Raw genomic sequence first — 22,199 nt, 5'->3', positions numbered from 1 at the left:
AAACCACGGTGAACAATAGTCAAACATGAACGAACAAGCTGATGAGCCGCTTTGGTCGGCCCCGTGGATGGGACATTTTGTTTTAAAAGACGGACGGATGGAAACGTCGACAAGAGCCGCAGCACATCAAGCCTAAAGTATCACCTCAATGCAAAGCATGTAGCAGCTAGCATGTAGCAGCTAGCATGTAGCAGCTAGCATGTAGCAGCTAGCATGTAGCAGCTAGCATGTAGCAGCTAGCATGTAGCAGCTAGCATGTAGCAGCTAGCATGTAGCAGCTAGCGTGTAGCAGCTAGCGTGTAGCAGCTAGCGTGTAGCAGCTAGCGTGGACGTTAGCCCGACTCCGAGTGCAGGGAACCACGCCCTGACCCAACCCACACTCAACCAGACGACTGGGTTCAGGGCCAGGATGAGTCAGTCCACGTCTGAGAGAATAACCAGCTCCCTGCTCACTGACTGCACTCGACTGTCGACCACCTGGAGTAACATCCATGTGGAAACTGCTTCTCACTGTTCTCAGGTCAGATATGTATATTTGATTAAAAATGCGATTAATTTCGATTAATTAATTACAAAGCCTCTAATTAATTAGATTATTTTTTTAATCGAGTCCCGGCTCTAATATATATACTTCCACCTCTAACCCTTCCGCGTGGCTGCTGTACTGGAGGTGTGTATTTTCTGATTTCCACTTTTATTTGCTTCTTAATTATATTAATACATATCGTTGGCTCTTTACTTGCTGGGACACACGTACATGTTGTCCCTCAGTTGGGACACACGTACATGTTGTCCCTCAGTTGGGACACACGCACATGTTGTCCCTCAGTTGGGACACACGCACATGTTGTCCCTCAGTTGGGACACACGCACATGTTGTCCCTCAGTTGGGACACACGTACATGTTGTCCCTCAGTTGGGACACACGTACATGTTGTCCCTCAGTTGGGACACACGCACATGTTGTCCCTCAGTTGGGACACACGCACATGTTGTCCCTCAGTTGGGACACACGCACATGTTGTCCCTCAGTTGGGACACACGTACATGTTGTCCCTCAGTTGGGACACACGCACATGTTGTCCCTCAGTTGGGACACACGCACATGTTGTCCCTCAGTTGGGACACACGCACATGTTGTCCCTCAGTTGGGACACACGTACATGTTGTCCCTCAGTTGGGACACACGTACATGTTGTCCCTCAGTTGGGACACACGCACATGTTGTCCCTCAGTTGGGACACACGCACATGTTGTCCCTCAGTTGGGACACACGCACATGTTGTCCCTCAGTTGGGACACACGCACATGTTGTCCCTCAGTTGGGACACACGTACATGTTGTCCCTCAGTTGGGACACACGCACATGTTGTCCCTCAGTTGGGACACACGCACATGTTGTCCCTCAGTTGGGACACACGCACATGTTGTCCCTCAGTTGGGACACACGCACATGTTGTCCCTCAGTTGGGACACACGTACATATAATAAAGGTCTCCGTTTGCGTGTAATAGATATATATCGTGATCCTGTCTTTTAAGTCCGTGTTTGATCACAGAGTGAAAGCAAAAGTGCATCAGTGTGTGAGCCATAGAACAAGCTACAAGTGTGTGTGTGTGTGTGTGTGTGTGTGTGTGTGTGTGTGTGTGTGACCTTCTTCAGTGGGTTTCACTGCGACCATCATGCCCTAAATAGAGTGTGTTTACCGGACTCTGTGCCACAACTGCTGCTGAGAGACAATCATCTCTAGAGACCGTCTCTGTTATCTGCTCTACAGAGGGACAGAGAGACAGTCTCTGTTATCTGCTCTACAGAGGGACAGAGAGACAGTCTCTGTTATCTGCTCTATAGATGGACAGAGAGACAGAGGGACAGATGGACAGTCTCTGTTATCTGCTCTACAGAGGGACAGAGAGACAGTCTCTGTTATCTGCTCTATAGATGGACAGAGAGACAGAGGGACAGATGGACAGTCTCTGTTATCTGCTCTACAGAGGGACAGAGAGACAGTCTCTGTTATCTGCTCTATAGATGGACAGAGGGACAGAGAGACAGTCTCTGTTATCTGCTCTACAGAGGGACAGAGAGACAGTCTCTGTTATCTGCTCTATAGATGGACAGAGAGACAGAGGGACAGATGGACAGTCTCTGTTATCTGCTCTACAGAGGGACAGAGAGACAGAGGGACAGAGAGACAGAGGGACAGAGAGACAGTCTCTGTTATCTGCTCTATAGATGGACAGAGAGACAGAGGGACAGAGAGACAGAGGGACTGTAGGAGCCAAACGTTGATTTATTATTTGTATTATTTAATCATTTAATGTATGTAATGGAGTATAATTGATTGGTGTCAAGTGATCATGATCCGCAGCCACGGCTGGGCAGGGCGGCTGATTGGTGCTGTGATTGCCTCAGCTGGTTAAAAGAGTCCTGCTGATGATACTCTGTGTGCTAGTTTTTTTGACCGCTGCATTGCACTGCAGAGAAGGATAACTTGGAAATAAATATACCAAAAGAAACGTGACTCTGAGTGATGTGTGAGCGCGTCGGCCAGGCGCTAAAACCAAAGCACAAAAGGAGCTTAAGAAACGTGGAGAGAAGGCTCTTTTAGGGACAGTCTCTGTTATCTGCTCTACAGAGGGACAGAGAGACAGAGGGACAGATGGACAGTCTCTGTGATCTGCTCTACAGAGGGACAGAGAGACAGAGGGACAGAGAGACAGATGGACAGAGAGACAGATGGACAGAGGGACAGAGAGACAGATGGACAGAGAGACAGTCTCTGTTATCTGCTCTACAGAGGGACAGAGAGACAGAGGGACCGTCTCTGTTATCTGCTCTACAGAGGGACAGAGAGACAGAGGGACAGTCTCTGTTATCTGCTCTACAGAGAGACAGAGGGACAGAGAGACAGTCTCTGTTATCTGCTCTATAGATGGACAGAGAGACAGAGGGACAGTCTCTGTTATCTGCTCTACAGAGGGACAGAGAGACAGATGGACAGTCTCTGTTATCTGCTCTACAGAGGGACAGAGAGACAGTCTCTGTTATCTGCTCTACAGAGGGACAGAGAGACAGAGGGACAGTCTCTGTTATCTGCTCTAATTTCTGTAAGAAATCTAAACTCTATTTCGACTTTTTTCAAAATAATTCTCAAATGTATGTTTTATTCAGAAACTCAGATTCTTATTCTGAACATTTTAAAATTCAGATTTTATTCACAGAAACTAAAAAGTATGTATTTTTTCCAGAAAATCTCAAAATTCAGATTTTATTTTTGGAAATTCTCAAAATGTCTCAGATTCTGATCGTCTGAGGTTAAAGCATAGAGAACTCTTTTTGACTCCACCCTCACGGTAATGGTGGACGGACCCGAGGTGAAAGCGTGGCATGAATATACACCCTGTGAGAGACATTCAGTCTTACCCCCGCTTTGCCTCTGAGCGCTCTTCGCTCTCCTCCTCTCTGAACCTCCTCCTGATCCTCCAGGAGCCTCTGGAAGCTGCTCTGGTCCTCTGAGCTCGGGTCCTTACTGTAGTCCCGCCCCTCGAAGAAGTACATGTGGTCTGCAGGTGAACAGGCGTATTCATCATCATCATCATCATCATCATCATCATCATCATCATCATCATCATCATCATGTATCAGGTCACTTGTTAGACGCTTTTATCCAAAGCGACTTACATACTCAGTACTGTGGACAATCCCCACAGGAGCACTTTGGGGTCTGACACAGTGGGGTTTGAACCTGATCCGAACACCAACGCCCCACCCACTGCACCACACGCTACTCGATCTACTCGTGCTCAGAAAAACAGATGATATCAGGCTTGCAAACTCTCTGCTTTAAATCATGTGTAAATTACATTTAAGACATTTTATTGAATTTTAGAATTTCGAAATATTTTATTTATTTATTAAATCATTTCAAATGTAATTAATGCCTTGTTTATTTTTCTTCTTGAACTATTTTATTTATATTTTTACTGTATTTTAAGTTAATTACATTTTTCAATTTGTATTTCTTCTCGCACGATTTTATTTGTATTTCAGTCTATTTACATTTTTACTTAATTTAAATTTCATTTGATTTGTGTTTTATTCTATTTGTACTTATTTTAATATTTTATTTTAATATTTATGCAACTTCATTAGCTTTTATTATCCCTAAGTTTATTGAATGAAGCTTTGTTTCATAAAGAATACACAAATATTTTAATAATTTAATCTGTACGTTTGCAGGCTGTGAACCAAACGTAAAACAGATTGCTTACACGCCAGAAGAAAGCAGTAAAAGCAGGTTAAATATTCTGCACATACAAACAGAGAGATATAAGAAATAAAACCTACTCTGCTTGTCCTCTTCCTCCTCCTCCTCTTCCTCCTCCTCCTCTCTGACGTTACTGAAGTCTTCCTCCGCCCACCGACCCTGACGAGACGGACCGAGGATCTTCTCCAGTTTCACTTCCTGCACCGAGCTCTCCTCCGACGACAGCAGCTTATCTACCCCGAACTTCAAGATCTCGCTGAGCTGCAGGAAACCCCAGAGAGACGAGAACACAGATAAGAACCGAGAGGAAGCGGAGACGCCGGTTCAGAGAAACACATCATGCACAGCACAGCAGTGTTCTCCCTTCACCCCGGGCATGGCGGCCGGTCGAGTAAACACATGTAGCAGCTAATGTTCAAGTCTTTATCACCGTGCGCTCGGCAGCTTCAGTGCAGATATGGAAAACTGAAGTCCTCCTCCAACAGAGCAACATGTATATAAAAAGGACATAAGACAAATAAATAGTACAAGAGAATGTTTAAATAAGTATCTAGGTATCCCTGCCCTGATGCCAAAGGAACTGCTCACTGAATATGTGTCACTAAGCATTCATCCTGTGCTCTCCAAGTATATTAAAATGAATATTAACATCCTCCATGCTGCTCCAGACGGGAGACAACGGGAAACTAAGTTAACTTCTTTCTGCAGATGTGAGCGTCCTTAACAACGGTCAACAAGTCCTTGACAGCGGTCTGTACTACTGGTGTTCTGAATTCACCAATCAGAATCGAGTATTCAACTAAACTATGTAATAATCATAAATAATATATCATGCAACGATCAGTCGACTAATCGCCTAAATTGACGACTAGAAGAATCTTCAGTGGAGGGCAGCGCTAGTCCTCCGTGGATCCTGGTGCCGCCTGTGTGTCGTGTGATGTGCGCATGCTGTTATTGACCTTTAGCCCTGCCGCCGCTGACTGGGCCTGGTCCATCAGAGAGAAGCGCCCCTCTTCTATCACCGTGTTGGTGAGCTGCAGCTTGGAAACCGCTCGAGAATACATGATGTCCTCCACCGTGTCTCTGGCCAGGAGCCGGATCACCTTCACCGGCCTGGAGGCAGACACGGACAAGTCAACTTCATTGTGAATGCTTCAGCTCGTGTGGACAGACAGATGTTAAAGGGCTTCTGCAGCTATAGGGTGCTGCAGGTGCTGCAGGTGCTGCTCCCTGCTCCAATGGGATTTCTCCATTGGCTTTAGTTTCAATATTGCAATGTATGACTATAAAATCTCTGCAACAAAAAAACAACAATTCTTATTAATTTGCTTGTTTTTCTTCTTCTTTGAAATAAAAACTTTAATCTCGAGATTTAATCTTTAAGATTTAAGATTTAATCTTCTTGGATACTGCCCCCTCATTGTTTTAACCTTTAATTGCCCTCCTACACCGTTGTATGATTCTGTAATGCAGCCTGCTTGACATAATTATATTAGTAAATAAAAGTATTTCATTAAGAAAAGTATTTTTAAAGATTTTATAAGCAAATGACTTTTATAATTCAAAAGAAAAATATTTGTTCGAATTAAAACATTTAAAAAATATAATAAAAAATATATAACTGTTTTGTTCTATATCCTTTGTGACGTGTTATACATGTGGTGCACCTGCTCTGCCCGATGCGGTGGCAGCGCGCCGCCGCCTGCAGGTCGTTCTGAGGGTTGAAGTCACTGTCCATGAAAATGACCGTGTCGGCCGCCGTGAGGTTCAGGCCGACGCCCCCTGAAAACACATCGGACATTATTCACCTGCTTATTACCTCAAACTGTGACACGCTGCGACAGGAAGTCAGAGCGTGCATGCTGCAGCAGCTCTTATCAGAGTCATCTCCTTCCTCTTCTGCAGACTCAGAACCTGCAACGTCGGCTTATCGCACAATGACTGATATCTACAAACCGTCCCCACTGCTGTCTGAAGACGCACCGCTCCACCTGCTGCATCTAGACAGGAACTCAGTGCGACAGATGCAAACTGCCTCCATTGCAGAGGGGGAAGTAATAATAATAATACATTTTATTTTTAGGCGCCTTTCATGACACCCAAGGACACCGTACAATTTAAAAATAAAAAATAAAGAAAATAACTAAATAAAAAATAAATAAAATAAAAGCTAAGAGGCAACAGAACAAGATAAAAACACAAACAGGAAATCATGGAGGAGACAGTGAAGTGGACACAAATGAAACATATAATGTAGTAGTAGTACTTAAGTACATGTTTCTGGTATCAGTACTTTACTCCACTACTTATCGACCAATCAGAACTTTATTTAGCCTCCGTATTGTTTATGGTTGAATGTTGGCTGAGTGAGCCCTGAGTGGGAAAAGGCTGGGAACCGCTGACCTCGCGCTCCTCCTCCTCCTCACCTGCTTTCGTGCTCAGCAGGAACACGAAGATGTGTTTGCTGCTGAAGTTCTTCACCGCCAGATTCCTCTCCTCGCCGCGCACCGACCCGTCCAGACGCTCGTAGCTGAAACCTGAACTCAGAGGAGAAACATGTAAATACACATTCTGTTCATCTTTAGAGAGGAGAATCAGTACAGTGTGTTGACCTCTGAACTCCATGTAGTCCTGCAGGATGTCCAGCATCCTCGTCATCTGAGAGAACAGCAGCACCCTGTGGCCCCTACACACACGCGCACACACGTGCACACACACACACACACACACACACACACACACACACACACACACACACACACACACACACACACACACAGTCAGCAGGCAGTGAACATGGTGTGATATATAGTGAAGCAGGTAGATGTCTCACTCTCTCTGCAGGTGTGTCAGGATGCTGTCCAGCAGACACAGTTTCCCGCTCGCCTCCACCAGGTGTTCCCCCATCTCAAAGGGCTCCGGCTCCACCCCTGACCACAGAAACATGTTAAATAAGATCCTATAAATCTCTATGTCCTGCCTTCCTTCCTCTTATCTCTCACCATCGAACAGGTAGGGGTGGTCCACGCACTTCCTCAGGTTCATCAGGATGTTCATCAGACGGTTCCTGCTGCCCTGATCGCCTCCGAAAGCATCTGGAAACACACGGAGAGGCACGAGGAGGCAGAAAAACATCATTATGACCTGGTTAGCGTGAGGGAGGAAAGTGAGGGCGGGGTCGAGGACGATACCAAGGTTACGGACGGGAGTTGAGGGGTTGGCGATGGAGCCGTCGATGTTTAGAGAGAAATCATGGGTGGAGCGGGTTAGTGAGTTTGGGTCACAGTTTAGTTTCAGAAAGTTGTTTTGCATCCATGTTTTTTTAATGGCAGTTGGTGAGTTGGGAGTGGGTGGTTGTAGAAATAGTTTGTGTAGAGACGTAGAGTTGGGTGTCGAGTAGGTGTTGGCGGAGGATCTGTCCAAGTGGGAGGATCTAAATGATAAAAAAAAACAGGGGACCAAGTACAGAGCCCTGGGGGACGCCGTGAGTGACTGAAGCGGTGGGGGATTTGCAGTTGTTGATGGAAATGAATTGTTTTCTGCCAGAGAGATATGTTTTGAACCGGGCGAGGGCGATACCAGTGATGCCAATTAAGGACTGAAGGCGGGTGATGGGGATGGACTGGGTAATGGGGTCGAAGGTGGCGGTTACTTAGAAGATAACGTTTACTGAGAAGAATGCACTCAGTAGAGATAGTCCGATGAATGAGCCGGTAACTATATCAGCCATTAATAGCTTACTGCAGATACATTGGTGTATGTTGGAGGATACATGAGAAGAAATGACTGTAAAGAAACTCCAACTGGATTTGAGGTCATTCAGAAACAGGGACTAGACTAACATACACAAAATATATTCAGTGGTGTTGCACTTATTGCCAAAAACACAATAATCCTACTTAGATTTTCACATGGCTAATGAAAATTAAACTTCCTGCTGACTCATGCATATTCCCTTTAAGGATAAAATAACATGAGTTTTATCATGTTAAAATAAGGAAAAGTCAAAGGGCTGGAGCTCCAGTTGTGCGTCTCTGCATGAAATAGCAGTTTTTTAACATTTTAAACACAACCTCCCACTTTTGATTCCTTTAATCACCTTGTCTTGGCGTTTGGATATGAACACATATTAAAAAACATGTTGACATCCCAACTTGCATCATGTTTAAAAGTAGGTGCTTGTTCGAACGATTTCAAATCAACAATATTGTAATATTCTTCATATTAGTTGAATATTATGATGCATGTAAACAAAGTCAGTGTCAAAGTTGTAAAGTTTCCCAGATAGAAACTACAGAATAACCTGCTCCGTAAGTATATCGGTTGGAATATAAAATAAATAAGGGATTGGTAAAAGGGATGTTTGTATATTATGACTGTTAGATGATGAATCCTTCAATCAGAGTATTTAGCTCCCAGTATTGATACCACTACAGCCTCACCCAGGTCCTTCATCAGAAAGGCTTTGTAGTATTTCTTCTGCAGCGCCGACATGCCGTGATAAACCAGCAGCTCCGTCTTCTTGGGCAGATCCACGGCCACCTCGGCCTTCACTCTGCGCAGCAGGAAGGGCTCCAGCACGCCCTGCAGCGCAGAGGCTGGGGACAGGTCAAGGGTCAAGGTTACTTGTGCGCTATTTTCAGAACAGTTTCAATAGTTTATCCCAATGCAAAGTGGTGGAGACAAGTTCCCAGCGTCCCCAGTATAAATGACGCCGATGTGAGGGACACACCATGTGCCGGGTGTAGTTTAAAGAGGCCTGTTTGGACACGTATTCAAGCGTATAAGGGGCATAGGACGTTAACAAAAATAGGTTATAAAGGGTGTAATATTTCGTTTTAAAAAAATAAAAAAATGTCCAAGACAATTTATTTCGTGTTAAAGAATATCATTTTTAACCAGACAATATTTAAGTTTTAATTTTTTAAATCGTCATCATCGCTTTGAGCATTAGGAAAAGCACAAATCCCATGTATTATTATTATTATTATTATTAGCACTATACAAATCACATGTATTATTATTATTATCATTATTATTATTATTATTATTATCATTATCATTATTATTATCTTTGATCTTGGAGAATATCCAGGTCTTTTTTATTATGTATTTGTGACAATTTTTTTGTAAATGTACGACTTAAAATTACAAATATTTTACTTTTAAATGTGTGATTTTCTTTGTGTAAATATACTAAATAAATCTAAAAGAATACTTACTTTTTTAATTAACCACTTAAATCTTAAAGACTATATAATGTTTTTTTATATTTTCCCTCTCTAACCTTTCTTTTGTTCTACCTCTAAAAAATGTTTTGCACAAACACGAACAAGAAGAAGTCGTATCGTACCCAGAGCCGGCTGGTTTTGCACGTTGGCGTATTTGCTGCAGAAGTCGTCCGTCTCCTCGGCGCTGAAGACGGTCGGCTGGATGAAGCTCAGCAGGGAGTAGAGCTCCTGCAGGTTGTTCTGGATCGGAGTCCCCGTCAGAAGCACCCGGAAACCCACAGAGAACTACACCAGAAGATATAGATAAAATACAAAGTAGTATAATACGAGATAGTTCATACGCAGCTCAGTACCTGCGTCAGAGTTCTGTGCAGCAGTGAGTTGGCGTTCTTCAGTCTGTGAGCTTCATCCACGACCAGAACCTTCCACTTCCACCTGAGCAGAGGGGGAGATGTTGTGTTAGAAATATCAGGATGAAATCTATTTGTTGCAAGAAAACTGCTTTGTAATAAAGCCATTGTAGGGTTGGAAATAAATAGAAATACAGGCCAGAAAAGGAAAAAGCAGATTTTTCGAATTTGAAAGAAAAAAAGATATTAAAAAATGTATTAAAATGTTTTAGGACTTAATATTTAAACGTATAACCTCACATCATAATTAAGGTTATTACGCCTAGATTTGGACGTGATGTTTCCCACTTTAATCTGAGACTAAATCGAAATGATTGTTACTCAGAAAGCACTCACCGCTTTAGGAAGGAGGCGTCATTCATACACAGCTGCGAAGGGAAGCATTCAAAAGTCAGTTTGAAAACGTATTGGGTTGATTTTCTCTAACTGAGAGGTAGATATAATCCCCAGACCTCGTACGTGGTGAGCAGAACCTGGACGTGTTTGGTTTCTCTCTGGAGCTCAGCCCGTCTCTCTTTGTCTCCTTTGTAACACAACACAGCCAGAGAGGGAGCGAAGCTGCAAAGAAAACACACAAAACATGGACTTTAGATTCGGAATAAACCATAAACTATTTGGATCTGGATTCATCTCGTTGCATGCAAGGCGGCAAAGAGGCTTTTGGAGAAGTGTTTTAGGAATGTGGCTCATTCACAGGTAGTGTGATGAAGCGCTGAAAGATGTTCATGTTCTTATCATAGAAATGTATTTGTTTCCCCTTGCACAAAAGGGAGAATAAATAAAAACTGTATAAACATAAGAACGTCGGCCACATTGTACAATGTTACCGCCTCGTGCTGGGAATCACCAGGCGGTAACGATACGAGACTATCGCGATACTTAAGCTAGGGCTGCTCAAATATGGCAAAAATCATAATCCCGATTATTTGGGTCAATAATTGTAATTGCAATTATTAAATTCGATTATTCATTGACTTTATTGGGGTAATTTTTTTTTTAACAGTATGTTTTTAACAGTTGATTAACCTGGACTTTAAGAATAATTCAACTGAAAAAAAAAAAAAAAAGTATAAAAAAAAAGTAATAATAAAAAAATAACCGTTTTATTTCGATTACGTTGTTTTCGTAATCGTTGCAAGCCATAATCGTAATCGCGATTAAAATACGATTAATTGAGCGGCCCTAACTTAAGCCACGATATGATAGTATTGCGATTCTACAATATGCTAAGTATTGCGACACGATATATTGCGATATACATTTTCATACGAAACTCCTTGCGTCATATCCATGTCCGTCTTCCCTTCCTGGGTAAAATATCTAAAGTAATTCCATGATTTTTCAACCCAACTCTCTTTACCCATGAACACACAAGTGCAGTGGTTCCCAACCTGGGGGGCGCCAAAGATCGCAGGGGGGGGCGCCAGGTCTCAGATGATTTGAGGCCAAATATCATATATATTTTTTTTTTTACATATAATTGTAACGCAATACATGATTGTCACTAAAAGCCTTGTCTCTACATCACAATAAAATATAAAAAATTATTGATTAATTAATTTGAATACAAATTCAAGTTAGTATTAAAGGCATAAAAAGAGAGAAATGTATAATTCTTTCTATAGAAATGTTTCTTCTGCCCGTAAAGTGTCCAAACCGGGCTTGTCTGGATAAGCGCATTTTAAAACAGTCATTGTCCATGCCGGCTTCAGTTGGATTATTCGTCCCAGTTGCTCCGATCAGATCGGTCTCCTCGATTTTGATTATTTACGACTTTTGAATCCACATAAACACATCGGCAAAATCCGGCTTACTTTGAGCGTGTTTCAAACAGTTTAATCCCTTTGTGAATTGTTTCCACTTGCGCCGTCCTTTAGTTTCTCCATACAGCGGGAATCCAGAGGAATTCATCCTGAGTCCAATAGCCATCAAAGTCGCTCCAACAGCTCCTTGATTACGCTTTCATCCTCCTTTAACTACATGCTTCACATTCATCCAGTTTGTGACGGTAGTTGTAGCATTTTGAGACTTTTAAACTTTAATTACCGCTGCCCCCCCCCCCCCCGTGTGTGTGTGTGGGGGGGGGGGGGGGGGGGCGCAACTTCCAACCGGAGTCATTCGGGGGGCTCTTGGGGAAAAGGTTGGGAACCCCTGGTCTAGTGGATTGAAAAAGCAATTGTTACCAAAAACTTTCATTTGGATTTGCAATATGAATAGTTTAAATAATAAAATATCTATACTTGGCGTCCGTGTATCAAAGTATCTCCATACTCTGCTGTGTCACCTCTGCAGGCCTCGACTTGACGCTGCTGCTGTGACCGGACATTTTTCTTATTTAGGATCAATTGAGTAAATCTTATCTCATACTTAAACTTTATTTATTATATTAATGCACATCACATCATGCAAACAACATCTTTTTATTGTAAATCCTGCACATGTTGCACATTTCTGCTCCATGCTACCTCTTTTAAATCAATATACTGGCATATTTTATTATGTTTCACTGCACTCAGTTTCCTGCATGAGTACATTTTGTGGATTTTGTTTTTTTAATAGTTGTAATTCCTTCTGCGTCTCTGTATCGGGGCGTCAAACCCAAGCACACAGTGGCAACATTAAAAAATGGTACTAGTGGAGGGCCGGACTGGTTCAATGTTTATTGCAGAAATTATTGAAATGAACTTGTTGCACATATTAAACCTGGAACTAACAAAGCTTAAATTATTGCCTATAAAAACAACATTAAATAATCAGTTCATTCATTTCTCACGGCTCTATCTGCAGCTTCTCCAGAGTCACTTCTTATAGTACATTTCCCCACAGGCCAACAACAGCTTCAACTAAACTATTCCCTCAGAGAGAAACCAAACATGCCCTGCTGTCGTGAGAGGAAGAGCAGAAGGAAGCATCCTTTGAAGTCAGTGTGCTGCTCTGAGATGCTAGCTCAGATACTTGGCGTCTCATCAGGGTGCAAGGTCATCAATGTCTGGGCTCAGGCTCCGAGCGGAGGAGACCCTCAGGATGGAGGGAAGGTGTGAGAGCAATACACCGGAGGGCCAGATCTAATAGGAATTAGAAATTATCCTGCGGGCCGAAATTAGATCCACCACGGGCCTGATTTGGCCCCCGGGCCTCGAGTTGGACACGTGTGCTCTGTCTGCACCACTTCTACCAAAGGGAGTTCCTCGTATGTGTAACCCTACTCAAAATGATTCTGAAATGTGTATCTTGTAAAGTGGAAGTACCTCTGCAGCTCGTTCCTCCAGTTCTCCATGACGGACAGCGGACTCAGGACCAGAAAGGGGCCGCTCTGCCCGAGAGACCCGGACAGGAACACCAGCAGAGAGATGGTCTGCGGGGACAACATAGTATTATACTTTAATCACATGATTTAAATATATATATTTTAAATCACTTATCCGATCGGTTTTTAATCTTTGTAAAAATCACAATTTGATTTATTTATCGATTATGTAAGATTATGTATAATTCCAATCCTATGTTTTTGTTCCTGTATTAAAGCGCACCTTGTAACTTTACGGATAAACCTTAATATAGTTTACTGTCATCTTCTGCGTCTGCTCAGTCAGACGGCCAGCGTCCGCATCGGACCGCCGACATCGGACCGCCGACATCGGACCGCCGACATCGGACCGCCGACATCGGACCGCCGTCATCGGACCGCCGACATCGGACCGCCGACATCGGACCGCCGACATCGTGCCAGCGTCCGCATCGGACCGCAGACATCGTGCCAGCGTCCGCATCGGACCGCAGACATCGTGCCAGCGTCCGCATCGGACCGCCGACATCGTGCCAGCGTCCGCATCGGACCGCCGACATCGTGCCAGCGTCCGCATCGGACCGCAGACATCGTGCCAGCGTCCGCATCGGACCGCCGACATCGTGCCAGCGTCCGCATCGGACCGCCGACATCGTGCCAGCGTCCGCATCGGACCGCAGACATCGTGCCAGCGTCCGCATCGGACCGCCGACATCGTGCCAGCGTCCGCATCGGACCGCCGACATCGTGCCAGCGTCCGCATCGGACCGCCGACATCGTGCCAGCGTCCGCATCGGACCGCAGACATCGTGCCAGCGTCCGCATCGGACCGCCGACATCGTGCCAGCGTCCGCATCGGACCGCCGACATCGTGCCAGCGTCCGCATCGGACCGCAGACATCGTGCCAGCGTCCGCATCGGACCGCAGACATCGTGCCAGCGTCCGCATCGGACCGCCGACATCGGACCGCCGACATCGGACCGCCGACATCGGACCGCCGACATCGGACCGCCGACATCGGACCGCCGACATCGGACCGCCGACATCGTGCCAGCGTCCGCATCGGACCGCAGACATCGTACCAGCGTCCGCATCGGACCGCAGACATCGTGCCAGCGTCCGCATCGGACCGCCGACATCGTGCCAGCGTCCGCATCGGACCGCAGACATCGTGCGGACCGCCGACATCGGACCGCCGACATCGGACCGCCGACATCGGACCGCCGACATCGTGCCAGCGTCCGCATCGGACCACAGACATCGTGCCAGCGTCCGCATCGGACCGCAGACATCGTGCCAGCGTCCGTTAGGGTTGCCAGAAACTGACCTTGATCATAATCGATTATTCGGCCTTTCCCCCCCCCCCCCCCCCCCCGCGGGAGAAAAAAAAAAAATTCTGACAAAAGGAATTCCGTTGTTTTCTTTACTGCAACATGTTTAACAGCACAAACAACAAACAAGCATGTCATCACAACGACGTGGCCTTGAAGGGAAGTTGGTAATGGCCGGCTGTGCTGCGTCTTTCTCTGTAACCTCGTTGGCTTCGCACTCAAATGCCAACGCATTGTTGAGGTTGAGCTGTGAGAGACCAACGTCTTTTCGCAGAGCTTGCATTTAACTTCCTTTGGACTTGTAAGTTCGAAGTAGTTCCACGAGGAGGAACTCTTTGTACCTGCCGGCTGCCGCTTTGTTCATCTTTAGTCGCACGTGTGAGGGAGAGGGGGGGGGTCGGTGTGAGGGGGGGGGGCGGGGGCGGTGTGTAGCAGCTGCAGCAGCAGTCTGCTCTGCGCAGGCTTCCTCCAAGTTTACAGTAAAACAAACTGGTGGTGTGACCAATGGCCATTTACAATTATTAATACTATTACTATTATTAGCATATATATATTTATATATATTTTGGTTGAAACTAAGCCAGAAAAAAAACAAAAACATAAATAATAAAAAAAATAAAAATAATAAAAATAAATAAAATCGATTTTTAAAAATAATATTCGATTATGGAGACTAACGAATATTCGAATAATCGAATAATCGCTGGCATCCCTAGCGTCCGTATCAGACCATAGACATCGTGACTTATTGAAATGTGACGACCCTCATGATGGATCAGTACCTGGCAGGTTTTCCCCAAACCCATCTCGTCTCCTAAGATGCATCCTTGCTGGTTCCTCTGACACTCAGACAGCCACTGAACCCCGTCCAGCTGGTAGGGCCGCAGCGTGATCCCTGAGAGGAGAGGAAACATGTTAGGAAACATGTTAGGGAACATGTTAGGAAACATGAGATCACATGTTAGGAAACAGTGTGTGAGGAGAGAAGATGATAGGAAACAGTGCAGGGGCCCTCTCTCAGTACGCACTCAGGGGCCCTCTCTCAGTACGCACTCAGGGGCCCTCTCTCAGTACGCACTCAGGGGCCCTCTCTCAGTACGCACTCAGGGGCCCTCTCTCAGTACGCACTCAGGGGCCCTCTCTCAGTACGTACTGCAGGGGCCCTCTCTCAGTACGCACTCAGGGGCCCTCTCTCAGTACGCACTGCAGGGGCCCTCTCTCAGTACGCACTCAGGGGCCCTCTCTCAGTACGTACTGCAGGGGCCCTCTCTCAGTACGTACTCAGGGGCCCTCTCTCAGTACGCACTGCAGGGGCCCTCTCTCAGTACGCACTCAGGGGCCCTCTCTCAGTACGCACTCAGGGGCCCTCTCTCAGTACGTACTCAGGGGCCCTCTCTCAGTACGCACGCAGGGGCCCTCTCTCAGTACGCACTCAGGGGCCCTCTCTCAGTACGTACTCAGGGGCCCTCTCTCAGTATGCACTCAGGGGCCCTCTCTCAGTACGCACTGCAGGGGCCCTCTCTCAGTACGTACTCAGGGGCCCTCTCTCAGTACGCACTGCAGGGGCCCTCTCTCAGTACGCACTCAGGGGCCCTCTCTCAGTACGTACTCAGGGGCCCTCTCTCAGTACGCACGCAGGGGCCCTCTCTCAGTACGCACTCAGGGGCCCTCTCTCAGTACGTACTCAGGGGCCCTCTCTCAGTACGCACTGCAGGGGCCCTCTCTCAGTACGCACTCAGGGGCCCTCTCTCAGTACGTACTCAGGGGCCCTCTCTCAGTACGCACTCAGGGGCCCTCTCTCAGTACGCACTCAGGGGCCCTCTCTCAGTACGCACGCAGGGGCCCTCTCTCAGTACGCACTGCAGGGGCCCTCTCTCAGTACGCACTCAGGGGCCCTCTCTCAGTACGTACTCAGGGGCCCTCTCTCAGTACGCACTCAGGGGCCCTCTCTCAGTACGCACTCAGGGGCCCTCTCTCAGTACGTACTCAGGGGCCCTCTCTCAGTACGCACGCAGGGGCCCTCTCTCAGTACGCACTCAGGGGCCCTCTCTCAGTACGTACTCAGGGGCCCTCTCTCAGTATGCACTCAGGGGCCCTCTCTCAGTACGCACTGCAGGGGCCCTCTCTCAGTACGTACTCAGGGGCCCTCTCTCAGTACGCACTGCAGGGGCCCTCTCTCAGTACGCACTCAGGGGCCCTCTCTCAGTACGTACTCAGGGGCCCTCTCTCAGTACGCACGCAGGGGCCCTCTCTCAGTACGCACTCAGGGGCCCTCTCTCAGTACGTACTCAGGGGCCCTCTCTCAGTACGCACTCAGGGGCCCTCTCTCAGTACGCACTCAGGGGCCCTCTCAGTACGCACTCAGGGGCCCTCTCTATTCGAGGCAAACTGAGGAGACAGCAGATTCATTGAAAGCAGAATGAGATGCATTCTATGAATTAAACAAATACAAATAAAGCTGTGTGATTATTACTAAATACATATTGAAAAACACCTCTGAACGGGAGTAGAAGTACACAGTAGCAGAAAATGGAAATACTCAAGTAAAGTACAAGTACTTCAAAACTGTACTTAAGTAAAGTACTTATGTTACTTTACACCTCTGGTATGACATACACAGTGGCGACTGGTCATTAGGGCACAGCCCCACCTAGTGTCAGCAGAAAGTATTACAATAATGATTCCAAAAAAATGCAAAAAATAAATAAAATAATATATAAAATATTTGTTAAGTTCATGTTTAATCATCTGATTCGTCTCATTGCTGTTTCAGTCTGTGTTCTTCTACTTAGTGTCTAAAGGTCCATGTCATGCTTCTCCGGTTCTGACCCGTCCCCTTGAGCGATGAAGGTGTTTCTGCATGTGAACGTCTGCAGAGTCAAACCCTCAAAGTGCGCCCTGCAGCGAGTAAACCTCTCACGCAGAGAAGACCTCCCCAAACGCCTCGTTGGAGACACGTCACTGTCCATCTGATTCTTCCGGGTACATCAGGACGTCATGTTGTAACCGGAACCAAATGGACCAATCCGTGGAGCCGTTACGTTAAGCCCCCGCTGATTGGTTCAAATTGACCAATCCACGGACTTCCTCACACACTCAGTGCAGCTCAGCTGATCTCTCCTCTCTCAGACCCGTCCTCTCTGCAGACCCATCCTCTCTGCAGACCCATCCTCTCTCAGACCCATCCTCTCTCAGAACCATCCTCTCTGCAGACCCATCCTCTCTCAGACCCATCCTCTCTGCAGACCCATCCTCTCTGCAGACCCATCCTCTCTCAGACCCATCCTCTCTGCAGACCCATCCTCTCTGCAGACCCATCCTCTCTCAGACCCATCCTCTCTCAGAACCATCCTCTCTCAGACCCATCCTCTCTGCAGACCCATCCTCTCTCAGACCCATCCTCTCTGCAGACCCATCCTCTCTGCAGACCCATCCTCTCTCAGACCCATCCTCTCTCAGAACCATCCTCTCTGCAGACCCATCCTCTCTCAGACCCATCCTCTCTGCAGACCCATCCTCTCTCAGACCCATCCTCTCTGCAGACCCATCCTCTCTGCAGACCCATCCTCTCTCAGACCCATCCTCTCTCAGACCCATCCTCTCTCAGACCCATCCTCTCTCAGACCCATCCTCTCTGCAGACCCATCCTCTCTCAGACCCATCCTCTCTGCAGACCCATCCTCTCTGCAGACCCATCCTCTCTCTCTCAGACCCATCCTCTCTCTCTCAGACCCATCCTCTCTCTCTCAGACCCATCCTCTCTCAGACCCATCCTCTCTCAGACCCATCCTCTCTGCAGACCCATCCTCTCTGCAGACCCATCCTCTCTCTCTCAGACCCATCCTCTCTCTCTCAGACCCATCCTCTCTCTCTCAGACCCATCCTCTCTCAGACCCATCCTCTCTCAGACCCATCCTCTCTGCAGACCCGTCCTCTCTGCAGACCCGTCCTCTCTCTGACCCGTCCTCTCTCAGACCCATCCTCTCTGCAGACCCGCCCTCTCTCAGACCCGTCCTCTCTCTGACCCGTCCTCTCTCAGACCCATCCTCTCTCTCTCAGACCCATCCTCTCTCAGACCCATCCTCTCTCAGACCCATCCTCTCTCAGACCCATCCTCTCTCAGACCCATCCTCTCTGCAGACCCATCCTCTCTCAGACCCATCCTCTCTCTCTCAGACCCATCCTCTCTCAGACCCATCCTCTCTCTCTCAGACCCATCCTCTCTCAGACCCATCCTCTCTCAGACCCATCCTCTCTCAGACCCATCCTCTCTCAGACCCATCCTCTCTGCAGACCCATCCTCTCTCAGACCCATCCTCTCTCTCTCAGACCCATCCTCTCTCAGACCCATCCTCTCTCTGACCCATCCTCTCTCTGACCCATCCTCTCTCAGACCCATCCTCTCTCAGACCCATCCTCTCTCTGACCCATCCTCTCTCTCTCAGACCCATCCTCTCTCAGACCCATCCTCTCTCTGACCCATCCTCTCTCAGACCCATCCTCTCTCAGACCCATCCTCCCTGCAGACCCATCCTCTCTCAGACCCATCCTCTCTCTGACCCATCCTCTCTCAGACCCATCCTCTCTCTGACCCATCCTCTCTCTGACCCATCCTCTCTCAGACCCATCCTCTCTCAGACCCATCCTCTCTCAGACCCATCCTCTCTCAGACCCATCCTCTCTCAGACCCGTCCTCTCTCAGACCCGTCCTCTCTCAGACCCATCCTCTCTCAGACCCGTCCTCTCTCAGACCCATCCTCTCTCTGAACCATCCTCTCTGCAGACCCATCCTCTCTCTCTCAGACCCATCCTCTCTCTCTCAGACCCATCCTCTCTCTCTCAGACCCATCCTCTCTCAGAACCATCCTCTCTGCAGACCCATCCTCTCTCTCTCAGACCCATCCTCTCTCTCTCAGACCCATCCTCTCTCTCTCAGACCCGTCCTCTCTCAGACCCATCCTCTCTCAGACCCATCCTCTCTCAGACCCATCCTCTCTCTCTCAGACCCATCCTCTCTCAGACCCATCCTCTCTCTCTCAGACCCATCCTCTCTCAGACCCATCCTCTCTCAGACCCGTCCTCTCTCAGACCCATCCTCTCTCAGACCCATCCTCTCTCTCTCAGACCCATCCTCTCTCAGACCCATCCTCTCTCAGACCCATCCTCTCTCAGACCCATCCTCTCTGCAGACCTCCAACACCTCCACGGAGCTCAGCGCGATTCACAACGTGAAACAATCGGACGTTGTGAATCGCGCTGAGCTCCGTGGAGGTGTTGTTTCCTTGTTTAGCGATACACAGCCAAACTCACCCTGAGCACACACAAAGTCACAGCCGAAGTAAACAGTAAGTGTGGCTTGATACTGAGAAAGAGAACGTTTGATAGACGCTGAGAGAATGGGTCTGCAGAGAGAGTTTCGCCGCCATCCCAACTGTCTGTTATCAGCAGCAGCAAGGAGGAGAGATCAGCTGCACTGAGTGTGTGAGGAAGTCCGTGGATTGGTCAATCGGAGCACTCTGGGCTCACAGGGAGGAGGGGCAAGTGCTGCAACGAGCCGTTTAGTGCAGAGAGTGAATTCACGTAGCTTACAGAGATGCTGTTTGCCAAACAACGTGAGTTTGGAAAATTGCACAGTATTTTTCTATTGTAATATCCCTCAACAATGGTGTTCTGATCAGTGGAAAGGACCATGACATGTGACCTTTGAGTCAACGGTGACTGTAAACACTACACTGCGCATGCTCAGAGTATTGTCCTATTTAATGTGTGTGGCAACAAAATAATGACCAGAGGGGCATAGAGCTGCCATCCCCACCATACGCCATCTCACATCACTCAGAGCTGATTGGCTGTAAGTACGTGTGCCGCGAAAAGTGTGGTGTGTGAAGAGGAGACGAGAGAGCTGCAGTGAGGCGTCCTAAAACCCGGAAGTAAACATGCGCATGGCTTCCCTCCACAAAAAAGCAACGAGATTTCTCCATAGGATTTTAGAAAATAGCTCAAAATAAGATCTGTGGGAAACGTAGCTGTTAGATAAATGCACATTTTGTTCAGCCGGTTAATATCCACATGTTTACCCTACTTTTATCATTTTCGAATCATAAATCTATTGATTAGATTAGATTTATGATAGACTTTTGAAACTAGAACATAAGGAGGACTTTTACAAAAAAGTAATAGAGATGTTTGTCCAGAGGGATAGCATGGACTTCATCTTCAAGTCAAGGTAAGACCGCCATGTTATTGAAGATGGGATCTTACTAAGAGAGAACAATTCAATATTTAAATGATCAAATTAAAAATGTTGGGTATGCTTCTGTTGAACTGTCTGTTTAAAAGTAATTGAAGCATCAGACAAAAAAAGCTTTTGAAAATAATATTATACTTTGATTTAGGTCAAAATATAATATTTGTAAACCTGAAGAGTCGGAGCCTCAGCAGCCACGAGCCTCTCTGCAGACGCTTCTAGACATCTGAGTGTTTGTGCTCCACCACTTTTGTACATATAGAAACGCCCCATGACATACACAGGGTAATATCTGTTAAGCAGACCGACTATCTTTCTGGCATATGTAATGATATGTTGGTTTGGATATGTAAACATTAGAGATGTAGGCTGGAGGGAGGCTGTGGCGCAGTGGTTGGTGTTGGGTTCAAACCCCACTTCAGCCAGCATGTCGTCGTGTCCCTGAGACAAAGTGCTCCTGTGGGGATTGCCCTCAGTACTGAGTGTGTGAGTCGCTAACAAGTAGCCTGTAATTTATAGGAAGCATCTCTTGGACCCAGAGTCAGAAACAGTTGTACACAGAGGAAGGATCTGCCTTGGTGCACATGAACACAGTTACACTTCGTACCTGTTAACCCGAGCTTCTGTAAGTCAGTCTGAGAAACAGAAGTCTTCTTCTTCTCGCTGTGTTTTATCTTTGTTAGCAGGTCAGACATGTTTACAGAGCTAAAGTTAGCAGCTAACAAACACAACAACAACACAACTTTCCTTCATGAGACGAGTAGAGACGAGTGCAGGGACTTCCGGGTAGAGTCACGTGACGCAGGGGAAAGGCGCGCATTCGTCTTTTTTATTTTTGTAACCAAATCTCCGAAAACCAGTTTTTCCACATCTCATTATTAATCATCATGACAAACAGTTGGTTATCCATCAAGTATATCATTTTTAAAATATGTCTATTTTATTTTGTATTGTTCTATTTAGTCTCTAAATAAAAATATATTTTAAATTAAAAAAAGAATGCACATAAAACACACACACGCACGCGCACACACAGATTTATATGGCAGAAAAAAAGACTCCAAATACTTTCCTGTTTAATACTTTTTTGAAGAGGTTTCGATAAATACAACAATAAACTAAACAGATTATTATGTACAAAAAATATTTGTACCCATAAGAATTATCATATTATTCAGTTCAGAAATAGATGAGTTTAAGTTATTTATATTTAAAGTATTTGAGAGAATTCATTAAACTCCACGCAAAATCTTTTTCACACAAAACAGAGAAAACATGTTCTCCTGTCAGTAATAACCAGACGTGGGAAGTAGTGGAGTACAAATACTTTGTTACCGTACTTAAGTACATTTCTCTGGTATCAGTACTTTACTCCACTACTTATTTTTCTGACGACTTTTTACTTTGACTTCTTACATGTTGA

The 22,199-nt window shown here is 46.4% G+C and overlaps 1 protein-coding gene across 1 annotated transcript in view; it reads right to left on the bottom strand.

Moving 5' to 3' along the window:
- The window catches only part of chd1l (chromodomain helicase DNA binding protein 1-like), a gene marked incomplete at its 3' end in the record, with an annotated part of 25,578 nt that extends 4,022 nt beyond the window's left edge, over window positions 1-21,556 (bottom strand). Inside the window, exons 1-16 of the mRNA XM_034077178.1 lie at window positions 21,384-21,556; window positions 15,312-15,424; window positions 13,160-13,266; window positions 10,364-10,469; window positions 10,248-10,279; window positions 9,855-9,936; window positions 9,624-9,786; window positions 8,713-8,868; window positions 7,273-7,365; window positions 7,104-7,200; window positions 6,883-6,956; window positions 6,697-6,807; window positions 5,938-6,052; window positions 5,230-5,383; window positions 4,351-4,531; window positions 3,427-3,566 (exon numbers count right to left, since the gene is read on the bottom strand). Of these exons, the coding sequence (XP_033933069.1) occupies window positions 3,427-3,566; window positions 4,351-4,531; window positions 5,230-5,383; window positions 5,938-6,052; window positions 6,697-6,807; window positions 6,883-6,956; window positions 7,104-7,200; window positions 7,273-7,365; window positions 8,713-8,868; window positions 9,624-9,786; window positions 9,855-9,936; window positions 10,248-10,279; window positions 10,364-10,469; window positions 13,160-13,266; window positions 15,312-15,424; window positions 21,384-21,471 (1,812 nt within the window). The remainder of the gene's footprint in view (window positions 1-3,426; window positions 3,567-4,350; window positions 4,532-5,229; window positions 5,384-5,937; window positions 6,053-6,696; window positions 6,808-6,882; window positions 6,957-7,103; window positions 7,201-7,272; window positions 7,366-8,712; window positions 8,869-9,623; window positions 9,787-9,854; window positions 9,937-10,247; window positions 10,280-10,363; window positions 10,470-13,159; window positions 13,267-15,311; window positions 15,425-21,383) is intronic.
- Window positions 21,557-22,199: the final 643 nt, after the last annotated feature.

Source organism: Pseudochaenichthys georgianus, unplaced genomic scaffold (assembly GCF_902827115.2).
Source record: "Pseudochaenichthys georgianus unplaced genomic scaffold, fPseGeo1.2 scaffold_1361_arrow_ctg1, whole genome shotgun sequence".
Lineage (NCBI taxonomy): Eukaryota > Metazoa > Chordata > Actinopteri > Perciformes > Channichthyidae > Pseudochaenichthys > Pseudochaenichthys georgianus.
Note: the sequence above shows the minus strand (reverse complement) of the source record. Positions and strands in the feature narration are given on the sequence as shown.